This window comes from Gallinula chloropus (assembly GCF_964237585.1).
Source record: "Gallinula chloropus genome assembly, chromosome: 13".
Taxonomy (NCBI): Eukaryota; Metazoa; Chordata; class Aves; order Gruiformes; family Rallidae; genus Gallinula; species Gallinula chloropus.
This window is the reverse complement of record NC_140098.1, coordinates 4,551,183-4,563,732: the sequence shown is the minus strand read 5'-3', so window position 1 is coordinate 4,563,732 and position 12,550 is coordinate 4,551,183. Positions and strand designations below refer to the sequence as shown.

General features: G+C 42.6%; 1 protein-coding gene across 1 annotated transcript in view; it reads left to right on the top strand.

The window, feature by feature from the left end:
• The window catches only part of LRP3 (LDL receptor related protein 3), a gene marked incomplete at its 5' end in the record, with an annotated part of 32,115 nt that overhangs the window by 9,006 nt on the left and 10,559 nt on the right, over positions 1 to 12,550 (top strand). Inside the window, 2 exon segments of the mRNA XM_084270046.1 lie at positions 4,433 to 4,480; positions 9,992 to 10,130. Of these exon segments, the coding sequence (XP_084126172.1) occupies positions 4,433 to 4,480; positions 9,992 to 10,130 (187 nt within the window).

Genomic DNA, 12,550 nt, shown 5'->3' with positions numbered 1-12,550 from the left:
CGCTCTGCTTCGCAGCAGGTGCTAAGTTATGGCAGCGCGATGAAGCGCATTGCTAGTTCCCAGTCTGTCAGCCCTCTCTGTCAGGGAAGATGTTTTTGGTAAGGGAGGAGCGGTGACGCCTGCGACTGGGATGAGCGAGCGAAGGGCCCGGCGTATTGAGCAGGGGCGCGTAGAAACGGGGAGTTCTGGAAGCTGAGCGCCCCGTGCCTGCGCGCTGCCCAGGGCCAGGCGGAGCCGCGTTGGCAGCCGCGCTGTGCCCGCCCAGGGGTGCTGGGGCTGCGCTGAGCTCTCCGGACGGCTGCTTGGTAAACTCTTTACACCTCCTTCAACTAGGATGTGCTAAAGCCACAGCTGTTTGCTAACGAGGTGGATCAGAGCTCATTTTTAATAATCCCAAAGGACAGTACTATTTGTGTTGTAAATTATCGGAAACGGGTGTCTGTGCCCAGGCTGCTCCATCTATTTTTGTAGAAGTTTTTTGGTGGTTTCTTTTTTTTTTTTTTAACATCAGGGCTTGCCTAGAAAAATGTAGGAAGCTAAAGTTGAGAAGCTGCTCTGGTTACTTCAGATGTATCTATTTTAATTAACGGAAGTGCAGTGTAAAAAGCTATCCAAACTGCAGCGCAGTGTGAGCATCCGTTCTAGCTAGCACAACTCTCTTCTTCAGAGACTTGAGGGGATGGCAGCGATGTGCACAGCATGAGGATAATGTCTGCTGCGCTGTTTATCTAAAGTTAGAGGAAAGAGGCAAGTTTTGCCATGTCTCTGAATTTCTTGGGGTTCTTTAGCAGCCTGGACAGATCTCTCTGGAAAATTCGTTATAGCTTTTTAACAGAAATAGCACTGCTATTATCAAAATGACTAATAAGGTAATAAAAGATTATATAAACTCTGGAGTTTAAGTGAGAACGCTTCTTATATTTAGCTGTGGGTAATGCCAGGTTGCAAGTTTAGTAGATTTCTGCTTTCTATGACTTCTAGAATTTCACTGTCTGGCTCTTCTTTTCAGCTGGAATGTATTATTCCTATTCCTTGCACAACTGACAGTAGTGGAAGTTGAGAAACATGAGAGGTGGGAAGCTTGTAAGGTATTCCGCTTCAGTGAACCCATAAGAATATAACGCTGCTGCTTTAGCTATTTTTGTATTTTACTTCCTGCTTGTCTGCCCTTTTCTTTCATCCTTATTTTTGGTTCTTGCTTCTCGCCACTCTTTTCTTTTACTCTTTGTTTTTGCATAGGCTGTACGTGGTGTTTGGTGTCTGTATCAATGCGCTGCCCCTGACCATTGCTGTGTGTGACCTTGTCTGTAAACTGCTGCTCCAAAGATTGGGACTGGGTTTGCTGCGACTGTTCTTTCATGAGGCCGTTTTGTTTCTCATTCCTGAGAAATTCTGGAGGACATAGAAAGTTATCAAATGGGAAGTAATCAAAACAGTGACGCTGATGTCCCTCCTCCTGGCTGTGGGAAAAGCCTGGTAGCTGTCATTTGGTTTGGAGGTGCCAAGATGTAAATTTCCCTTTTGATCCAAATAACCACTTTCCCGGCTGAAAAACCTCACCCTGAGAATTATTTAGCAATCCAAATGAATGGCACAGTAAGTTTCCTACACAGAGTTCAGGCCAACTGAACCACTTCTGGTTTTGGTTGGTTGTTGTTGTTGGTTTTTTTTCTGGCTTTCCCATAACTGCCCAACAGTTAAGAAAAGGAGCATCTAGAAAACCTTATAGTATGCCCCTAGTCTCTCACCTAGTTTTACTTTGACAAGATCTTGTTTTGACAAGAGACAAGAAAGCCATCAGGGAATGGCTGTTCTTTCTTTTGGGTCTCTGACACTTTTGAGAGCTGAGTGCTTCAGAAAATGCTGGTTTACAGTGTTCTTGTGGTTTGATTTGACGGTCTTGAGTAAGACTGAGACTGAGGAAAACAGATACTGGAAACCATAAGCTTATTCAGCTGCTGGGGAAAGTACCTGATGCGAAACTTGGCCTTCATTTTAAAGACCTGTTCTTGTCTGTTGACTTCTTAGTGTGACAGTGTTTGAAAATGAGAGCAAAGAACTTGCAACAGCAGCCAATAGTTGTTTTGCATTTGCAGAGGTTAAAGCATTTTTAGGGGTTGTGTTTCTTGGGTATCTGCCAGGCCTGGTGTGCATAGGTGCCTCTAACTTTGTCTGACAGTCCTCAGGAGAAAATTATGTGGCTGTGAGCCACCTAATGCCAGCCTATCATGCTCCTTATCTCCGTGCTACTTAGTTCCATTAAAAGGGTGTAGGGCCCCCTCATCAGCCGTGTGAGAGAACCTCTGCTTGGGAGTGTTTTGTTACGGTCATTGGGGAGATTCAGGTAGGAAATGTGAACAAAGATTGTAGAGTGGTAGTACAGACCCATCTTCAAACACTCCCTTCATGAAAGTAAATTTGTGACACAATCACCAGTTAATTTCTTCTCAGTCTTTATGACTGTATTACTATGGTTACAGGAATAACAGTGCTTTAATACGGTGTGAGAAAACATCTTCTTGCCCTTATTGCTGTGATCCAAGGTTTGTCACAAACGGAGGGGCTGCTCTGTCACAGAGCGGGAGTTGGCAGAGCTGAGTCGTTTCCTGGCACAGGATGATGGTGTAGCTCCTAGGTGTGCTTACTGACCTACCAGAGCAAGGTAGCACTGTGGAACAAAGGAAATGATTACATGGCACACTGTCATTATCATCTAACAAATGTAACTGTACATTAATTATATAATAAAGTCGGTGCTGTTGAGGTACTTTCAACATCGTGTTAATGCTTATTAATGCAAATCTGCAGCTGAAACCTGTTCCTTCTCAAGCTGCAGCATACATACACTGCCTTTTGGTTGCCCTCCTTCCCTCGTGCTCAGTCCTGCGATCCCTTGTAAGGAGCGAGAAGTTGCTGCCCTTTGTAGTAGTACCCTGACACCCTCTGTGATGGGTGGCTGCAGGAGAGGTTTCTCTCTCTGCTTTGCAGAGCCTGGCCTCAGCGTGAGGTCGGCAGCAGTCTGTGGACCTGCCGAAATTGCTGTCTGCACTTAGCTGTCAGAGCTCTGGCCTGAGGAAGGAGAAAGTCCAGATTGTGGACAGCCAGGCTTAAGTTAGGGAGTGACTGCTGTGGGCACCTGGGCTGCTGCGGTTTGGTGATCGCTCAGATCCACCACTGACTGAAAGCCACGAAAACAGACAAGCTGAGGGGTCGGTTGAAGCTTTTCTATTTCCTCCCCGTTAGTGGTAGGCACTTTTTTCCCCTTGTGCTGGTTTAAGTTATGCCAGAAGGTGGTCAGGGCAAGGGCCATTGTTTTGTGAAGTGTTTGGACGTGTGGAAGACAATGGGGGCCTGTGCTTGTACATACTACTCTGAGACATAAATAGTGTTAATTGTCAGCAGCTTCCCAAGTGACTGTTGGGAACAGGGACAGTTTCTCTTCCTCTCTTCTATTGTTCATTTTTTAATGATGTTTTTCACTAAATACGTGCCAGCAGATTGACTATAAAAAGATTTAGGACATAACACATGCAAAATAAAGCCAAAGCGAGTGCTTGGGCCGTGATGCTGTGAATTAAGTTTTGGTAACCTTTTAAACCTCTCTAATTCTTCTGAACATGTGTCATTTTATTGATAGCTTGTCTTGGTAGATACTAGAGTATTGCTGAAATGGGAGCGGGTAGGAAATGTGCTGTATTTGTTAGAGAAGTGCCTTACAGACTGTGTGGGGAAGCTGAAGTGGAACTGGGTGTTGACACTGACCTCTGGATGAACGATGACACAGGAGAATTATTCTTTTTTTCTTGCAGTGGCCACTCTCTCAACTGTAGATACTGAGAGAGGAGATTTCTGAGAAAGTATTTGGAAACTAACTTGTCAGTCAGATGTGTGTTGCAAGCTCTGCCTCATCCTGTTTTGATACTACCAATGGGCTGCTATACGGCTTTTTTTTTTAAAAAAAAAAACAACCCAAAAACTTCTGACAACTTCATTGCATTGTGTTAGCTTTAGCAGGTGACAAGGTGACATTCACTTGAGAGGAGATGTATTTAAAGATAATCTCATTAGTTATTTTCCAGCATTTCAGGAGGTAAAGTGACTAGCTGTGATGATGAAGGTTTTAGTGATACTGTTCTTCTGTCTTCCCCAATTAATTCCTGCAGAAGACAACCTAAAATACAATGGCAGTTGTTTCTTTTGGTTGCATATTTGATGGGTAGTAAACTAATGTCATGTGTCGACTTTATGATAGTTACAGCAAAGGATAATAGTTGATTACATGACTTGCCTGTGTAGATAAGCAAAGTTCTTGTTGGAAGACTGCAATGCATTTATATTAACACCCCAGCAAACACGTAGAAATGGTTAAATGCTGACTGCCACCCTGGGCCCCTGGAATCTGTATCAACATTATTTTTCTGTCTTTACACAGTGAATCTCTTCCTGACTGGGAAAACAGAAAGTGCTGTTACCTCATTAGGTAAGACATACTTTTCTAATTTGTATTTTCAGTGCTGTTAAGTTGTTTTTTCCCCCTGCAAAGAGATCTTTTAACAAAACAGTATGACCTTCATTAGAGAGGGGGGAACAGTGATGTTTTAGGAAGTTTAGGACTTCTGAATCTTCCTAGGATTATGGGCTCCATCAGTTTCACCGTGCTAGGAAAGAAATCATAAGCTTGATGCTAAAGTCACAGTATGTTCAGGGGAAAACTCTGTGTTTAGGAAATGTGCCTGGGAGTATCAAGCCAGGGACAGTGGCCTGTTCCCAGGGGAGCTAAAACAAGAATGTTAAAAATGCCCTATGAATGTCAAAGTGGAAAATGAACCAGAATCGTAGCATTTATTGTGAGTTCCTTCTGCATAGCAGTACTGTGACTTCCTGACATTTTGGGAACATTGCAAGCAGGGTCCTCTAAGTGATAAGGAGCCTCTTGTGCCCGTCAATCCACAGTCTGTTGGTAGGCATACTTTATGCCTGAAGAGGTTGCAATTTAAATTAAACCAGAAAAAACAAATAAGGGAAACAGGAGGAAAGGAAATGGGGTAACATGGAAATAATTCTAAGGCAGCAGTTGATTAATGAGGGACCTTGAGCCTTCAAGTCAACATGGGGGTTTGAGACAAGGTTTAAATCAGGAAAAGGTAATTTTATGATTAGGTAACTTCCTTAAATTTAACTTAGGGGAAGTGTGGATGAACCGTATAGAACGTGGTGTTTGCAATGCAGTGTTTCCAGTCTTCCATTGCCAAAAATCCGCAATGTCATCTGTGTCCTGGTCTCTTCTGCCTGGATGGTTCTTGGGCTTTTGATGGAGTTTGCTGCCCACTGTCTGTATCATGTATAAGTTTACAAAATGTGAGGTTAGTAATTATGCAGTGGCTGGCCTAGAGTGGTGATATTTTTTAGACTTTTTTGGCCTGAAATATATAATGCTTCATCCAGTAGGCTCTGCTGCTTTCTAATGCTGTTCTTTTGCTAGAAGCAGAGAGTGAGTTGTAACATTTGGCTTTTATCCTTTCAAGTGTGCTGAGAACCTCAGAGTATTGTAGCCTTCATGTTTTCTTGCACTGATAGAATTTTGAGTTACTTTGCTTCCCGATGGTGTAACTGGAGCAGGGAAGAAAAATGATTGTAAAAGGTCATTGCAATAGTGTGATCCATGTGTAGCTGCTTTTACCTGTGCTTTTGAGGATAGCAGGTTAGGGGAGTGCAGTTGTAAGGCAGATGACCCTGCCAGGAATCATCTCACAGGAGTTGTTCCTTAGGAGCCCTGATAAAAGTTGGGAGGAGTGCTTGCTGTCCTCAATACATCCTGACAAAGCAGCTTATTACAGAGGAGATCTCTCTGATGAGGTATAGTGCAGTTTCATTTTAGAAAGTAGGTAAGAGCAGAAATAATGAGTTCTGGAGAACACAGGTTGAGCCACCATCCTGGAGATATTTGTAAAACGACCTTAAGCCAGAAAAGCTGCAGACAGGGAGCAGTCCTCCCCCTGATCCCCCTTGCCCCAACTCGTGGTGAGCCACTTCAGCCTGTGGATCTAGAGGAGTGTGAACTTGGATTTTGTCAGACCAGTGGGTTGAACTGTTGGGCTGTGCCTTTGCTGGTTCTGATAGCGGGGCAGAAGCAGTCTCCTAGAGACTGGATAAAGTGATGGGGAGCCTTAAGTTCTCTTTTTCTCCACAGGCATGAAGGGGTCTGCATTCAGCAACGTGTGTAAGCCCTCATTGAGGGAGCGTTTGGAGAACTTGGGGAGGCTTTCCTGCTGACCCTGACATAGCTACTGGGGAAGTGTATGTTGCCAAACGTTTGGTTTTGAGAGAAGGTTCCTTGTGGCAGGTGCAAGCTATCCTTCATCCTGGAGCAGATGGTTGGGATGTGTCCCTTGGGGCTGGGACAGGCCCTGGGGCGTTGCAGAAGGGTGTGAAACTGCATGATTTATTTTCTGCTGGGATCCTCTGAAAATTTATTTCTGCACAGTTTAGTGTTCCCAGCACTGTCCTCTGGTGGAACTCAACGTCTTTTCTGTTACAGTTACTGGAGTTCTGTTATAGGAGTAGTATTAGTCATGTAAAGTTCTGGAAACTTTCTTGCAAGTATTTGTGGCATATTTAACTGGCAGGAGGAATCCGCTGCTGTTTACAGCGGAAGAAATCCGTTTGATTATTGCAGAAAGAGCCTCATGAAGATTTATACCTGTTTGACTGAAACTCTCTGAACTTACATGATTTCAGGCATTCGTTTAAGGTTGGTTTTTTTTAATCTGTAAAAATTCATTCTTTATCTTTTAAGCCCCAACTCAGAAAAGATTTTTGATGGTTAATGATAAGGCTTTCGGAACCCAGGACTGTACCTTTCTATTTAAAGACTTCCCTTTCCTTTAGATGTTTTGGCAATTTGAAAAGGCTTTTGTTTATTTTCCTTAAGGAATCACACTGTCATGCCCAAGCCCAGCTTGTCTGTGATTCTGCAAGCTTCATGGCCAGGAGCTGAGGAGGGAAGTGGGGCCCCTTTATTGACACTGAAACGTCAGCAGTACGGAGTTGTGCCCTTGTGTGGCTTTTCTGTGTTCTTGCCAGCACTGAAGGCTTTGTTTTGGTGTGGGTTCTCTTGCAAAGTGTGTGTAGGTGAAAGAACAGCTGCAGAAAGCAGCGCTCAGATACTTCACCTTGTCTGCCACACACCAGTCAGTGCACAAGGTATAATGAGGCAAGTGACTGGTTAGGACGGAGATCGATTGATTTATTGCAGATACCATAGTAATGAGCATTGATGGGAACTGAAAGGCATTTAAATGAGGTTTGGGTAAACCCTGTAGTAGTTTTGGGGGATGGATGGGTGGGTGCCTGTCCCCAATTTGTTCTGGTAGGTTTAGGGGACCATGGACAAGTCCTTAAAATAGTGTAATTAACGTTTTGGCAATATGAACTCACGTTAGTGGTCCATTCAAATCAGGAGCCTTTGTAAGACCAAAGCAGTTGTCCTTTTAAGTTTGAGTAGGGCAAGTCTGAAATGTTTGTTGTGTGTCAGAGGGGTAAAGCCATGGGAAAGTATTGAGTGACAGTGGCCAGTGCCAGATGAACTGCCCCAAATGGCACATCATGTCAGCGCAGCCCTTACTGTGCCTGTGTCCTTAGACTTTCACAGCTACAGTTCTTCTGTTAAGATGGAAAAAAAAAAAAAAAAATTCCTTTTTTGGTCTGTTCTTCCTTCCATGTTCCACATTTGTAGCAGATGTTGGATTTTAATAACAAAACACATTTCTCACTGACAACCTGAGTGGCCATGTTACATCAGATCCACTGCTTGCAACTTCAGAAACTATACATTATTGCAAAAGAAAAAAGTGCTTGTAATCTTAAAAAAATCCTCTGGGACCCTTCAAGTAACTATTGCTTGAGATCTTTGTAAATCCTTCCTAAAACTGAGAAACAAGTATTTGGGGGAATAAAAGCTCTGCTTAACCACACTGGTGAATCCTTGAGTAGAAGTGCTCATGCAGAGTCACCAGCGTGTCAATGGGATATCCTCAGAATGGAAACTAAAATAAGCTTTGTGTAATTATGATTCTGTTCTGTGTTCTAATGCATATACTATGAATAAGGGATATTAACTGAGAACACTATTTCACACAGGGTGAAAAGAAATGTTTGCAGAAATGTTGCTGGCAGCCTCTGGATAGTGCTGTCTGGTGTATTTGCTCTTTCTGCTTTGTGCATTCTGTTTCCTTCCCATTGAGAAGTTTTAGTCATCTGGCAGTTAGGAAATGCAGTCTTTCCAGCTCCTTTGAGATTGCTAGCTCTAGGCCCTCTTTGCTGCTGTGATACGTTGATGCAGTGACAAATCTGTGGAGGAGTGCAGTTACAGACCTGAGCACTCTGAGCTGGGAAGTCCTGTGGGTCTCAGGTTTGCTTCTCTAACTCTGTAATTGCATCTGCATCTCTGTGTTGTGCCAGCACCTAGCACGGAGCCTCTCTGGTTTTAGAAATATGGTAACAGAAATGATCTTGTTTTTCTAACAGCTTTACTGCAATATCTTCCTGTTGGAGGTAGATAGTTTTGCCTGTTGATGGATGCTGTATGCTTTTGTGGGGGCCTTCTAAACTATTAGGAATTACATGCATGCGTTTCAGCAGAACGCCCTGCTTGGAGAGTACAAATAACGCCTTTTTATATATTTTACCTCAGGTAAGTTCCTCCCCTCGTGCTTTTCATATTCCTGTGGCTCTCACTTCAAAAGTGCTTACTGTGAGCAAGCGGAGTAGTGCCAGGCACGGGTCTGCTGGTGGGGGTACCGCAGCCTGGCCCCGGCCGCAGCCGGGAGCTCCGCAGGCAGCCCTGCCGCCTGCCTCCGGTGCGGCCGGGCAGCTTTGCCGGCGCTGCTTCACCCTGCCTGCCCCTCCAGTGCAGTGAATCTGATCCTGACTCTGAACTGAAACGTTTCCACTTCTGTGGCAGAATTTCAAGCAATACTGTAAATCTGTGGTTTGTAACACGGTATTTGGATGCATCTGAGGAAACCTGAGGTGCAGGCAGCATTTATTTTGCCTTGCCACCTTTGAAGCTACAGGGAAGTAAGCTGCTCTCAAGAATTGGAGTATTCAGCTGCAATCCACAAGTCATGCTCTGGATAGTCATTTGTTTTAAAAATAGTTTTAAAAATATTTTTGGAGAATGTTCAGAATAGCAATTGCATTACACAGAATTTCCCCTCTTGTAGTCTGCTGAGAGTACATTTTCCCATCAGAGCAGCTTTCCCACTTGTCCTTGGAACATTTCACTTTCATTTTTGAATTGCTTAATTACAAATTATAAGTATTTGATGTAGCCTTAATTGCCTGCTGTTTTACATAGGAAGATGTGAAAGTACTTTGAAAATACTGAGCTTTATTTAGCCCTGTTTGCTCCTTTCCCTGTCTGGAAAATTTCTCCTATCTATGGGAGTTCAGAAGGAATTTCATAGTACTGAGTAATGTTCAGTGAAAACATTTGACCAATAGTGGGGTTCAGTTTACTTTTTCCTTTCTTGCTGGAGATATTTTTAAAATCAACTTCAGGTCTGCTGTATGGTTAGGAAAATAAACATGTCCAGGAATACGTTGCAACAAAATAATCTTCTAGATACTTTACATTGAATATGGATCCTCTTCACTTGCTGGGTGATGTACCCAGGCTTTGGGAAGCCGGTAAGAAGGATTTCTGCACTACATCCTCCTGGCAGATCCATGCAGTAAAATTGATTGTAGCCTTTGGTACATTCATGCAAGGCTATTGATTGATCCTGAATTGAAATGCAGGTTATGCTTACCTACACTGAGAGCGGGTGTCTTAATTAAAATCTGGGGCAGGGAAGAAACTGGTAAGAGGATAAAACTGTTGACTCTCGTTTGTCTGCAATCCCCAGAAATTGATGAAAGCTCTTGTAGCTAATGTGAATTGTTGATTAGGCAAAGCATTAACAAGAATATTTTCCCCCCTTATTAACAGCTGCTTGCAGTGGAGAACTGGAACAGCACACAGAGAGACGAGGAGTCATCTATAGTCCTTCTTGGCCATTGAACTATCCTCCAGCTGTAAACTGCAGCTGGTACATTCAAGGAGATCGAGGAGACATGATAACAATTAGGTATGGCTTGGTACTCCGTGGAGGTAAAGCACTGCTTTGCTGAAATGAAGCAAAATGCAAGTTCTTATCTGATACACCAGTGTGGGGCTGTTTGTCAGCAGCTACTGAATGAAAGGGGCTGAAGTTCATTACATGGATGGACAATTGCAGGTTGGGCATCTCATCTGAGAAATGTTCCACTGTGTCCTGTTTCTGTGGGCTTCTTTTGACATCCATTGTTACAGGTGCGAGTCACTTGTAGTCTTTTCTTGTATTTATCTGCATAATACCTGTGTGAGATTTCATCCACCTCTGATAGATGAGGAGGTGGGAAACAGTGATGTATTTACTGCATTAAATAACCCCCCTTCTCTTCATTGCTTATAAATAGGAATGGGTGAAAGCTATAAAACCTGGAACAGCCTCAGTGGGATATGTAAAATTCTTAGAGCAAAAGTGGCTTTTTCTGTACTGTCTTGAAATGGTGCTATGTTTAATTGTCAGTTGAAGGTAATGGTTCCTTATTGTTACTTGTTTACACAAAAGTACATGCTTTCCTGCTTAATATTTATTTCCCACAGAATTAAATAATACTTAGAATTTGTGGCACAATTTCCACTCATTCTATAAAAGTACTATTTAGAAAAGGTTAGAATAAATTACAAATGGTTTGTTAAGCATGTTTAGGCTATAATACCAGCATACTGCAAATGTGCTTAATTTCTCTGATCTAATCATAGTATCCTTCTCAAACCAAGAATTTCTTATTTTAAAAGGGGGGGTAAACCTAGGGAAGGGGTTTTTGTTTGGTTTTTAGTACTGTTGTATTTGACACCATCTGCTCATTCTTTGCTCAGCTGCTTAAAAGGACTGCAAACCTCTTCAACTGCAGATGCTCAGCAATTAAAAACAAATCTGCCACAGATGGAGTAATAGGAGGGCTCCACCATCCGTAGTTCAAAATAGGAACTACTCATCAAAAGTAAGGAAGTAGATACCTGCCAGCATTTGAGATCCATAAATAGAAACATGCTTTTAAACCCCATTAAATTGTATTGGACTTGGGGAATTTGTTTCAAAGCAGAGATTGTTGGAAACTCTGAAGAAGCATACAAATTAGACACAGGAGTTGGCTCTGGAGAATAGTGCTGCAGTTTATGCTATGGAAACCTCTCAGAGCTCCCGGTTAGAATTTGGATTATCTTCTGCAAGTACAAGTGTGACAGAGGCTAAGGAAATAAAACAAGGAAACTGGTAATTATGTGTGTATACAGTTTAGATGGGTGCACAGCAATATCTTTTGAAAAATATCTTAATGGGTTTGTTTTCTGTCACTACCATATCCTGCCCTCCTATGCACATACAAACAATGGGAGCTGCGTGTTTACATCCAGGGGAGTAGTGTTGTGGTGTTACATTTCTGACTATAAATGGACTCGGAATGACTCACTCTGCTGTGTGAGATGCAAAACGTTAGAGCATCAGAGGATTTCTTTAGAAGGTTGTAGCCCTTGTAGTGCCAAGGACGTACAAGCAGCAGCTGACTTGCCTAGGCTAACCTGATGTAGGCAAACTGGGAAAGAAGGTTCACATATAAACACTTTTTTCCTCTTAACAGTTGGGTATGCTTCTTGTCCTAACAGTCTGCTGATAACAGCATAAGAGAGTGGCTTTTTTAATTTTCCTATACAGTTCTTGTGATAGCATCTGGATTTTGAAAGGTTTTTAAAAAAACCACCTCCTTTGTGTTATGTTACACTGAATGCATTTCCTTTGATCTTGGATTCTCATTGACAGCAAGACAGCAATGTTATATAAGCATCATATTTGAGATACAGCAGGAGTCATTAAGGTATAAAATTGCAATTGAAAGTAGTTTTGATTTCTAAAACGTGCAGTCAGTGGTCATTTTTTTATAAAGCTATTATTCAGCAGCTTTGAACAGAACAGTGCCCAGATCTACATGTGGATATGAGATGCTGGCTCCTGTGGGCATGTCCTTTAGAAGCTTTGTCTTGATATCTACCTTCTATGTGTATGAATTGATTTTCTTCATATCCTCACGTTTCCATGCTTATTGTTTTGCTTTACAGTTTACTTTTAGAAATCCTTGGGAGAGACATCACAGGAACAGGAAGTAGATGCTCTTTGTGCTCACAGCCCGCTGTTAATTAGGCACATTTCAGTACTTTCTTCCAAGTCTGTGTGTCTGACAGAATGGTGCTGTTGAGACCTGGGAACCAGTGTGTAGCTACTGTGTTCCAGGACTGTGGTGTCACTTTAGAGTCAGTCAATCAGTCTGTTAGTTACTGGTTTGGAAACAAGGTGATCTTTCCCACCCATTTTCTCTATTTTTATGCCTGTTTTCACAGAGGACTGCATAAAAATCCTGTACAATCAGATAAAGATGTCATATGCAGTAACTGCCTTTGTACCATCCC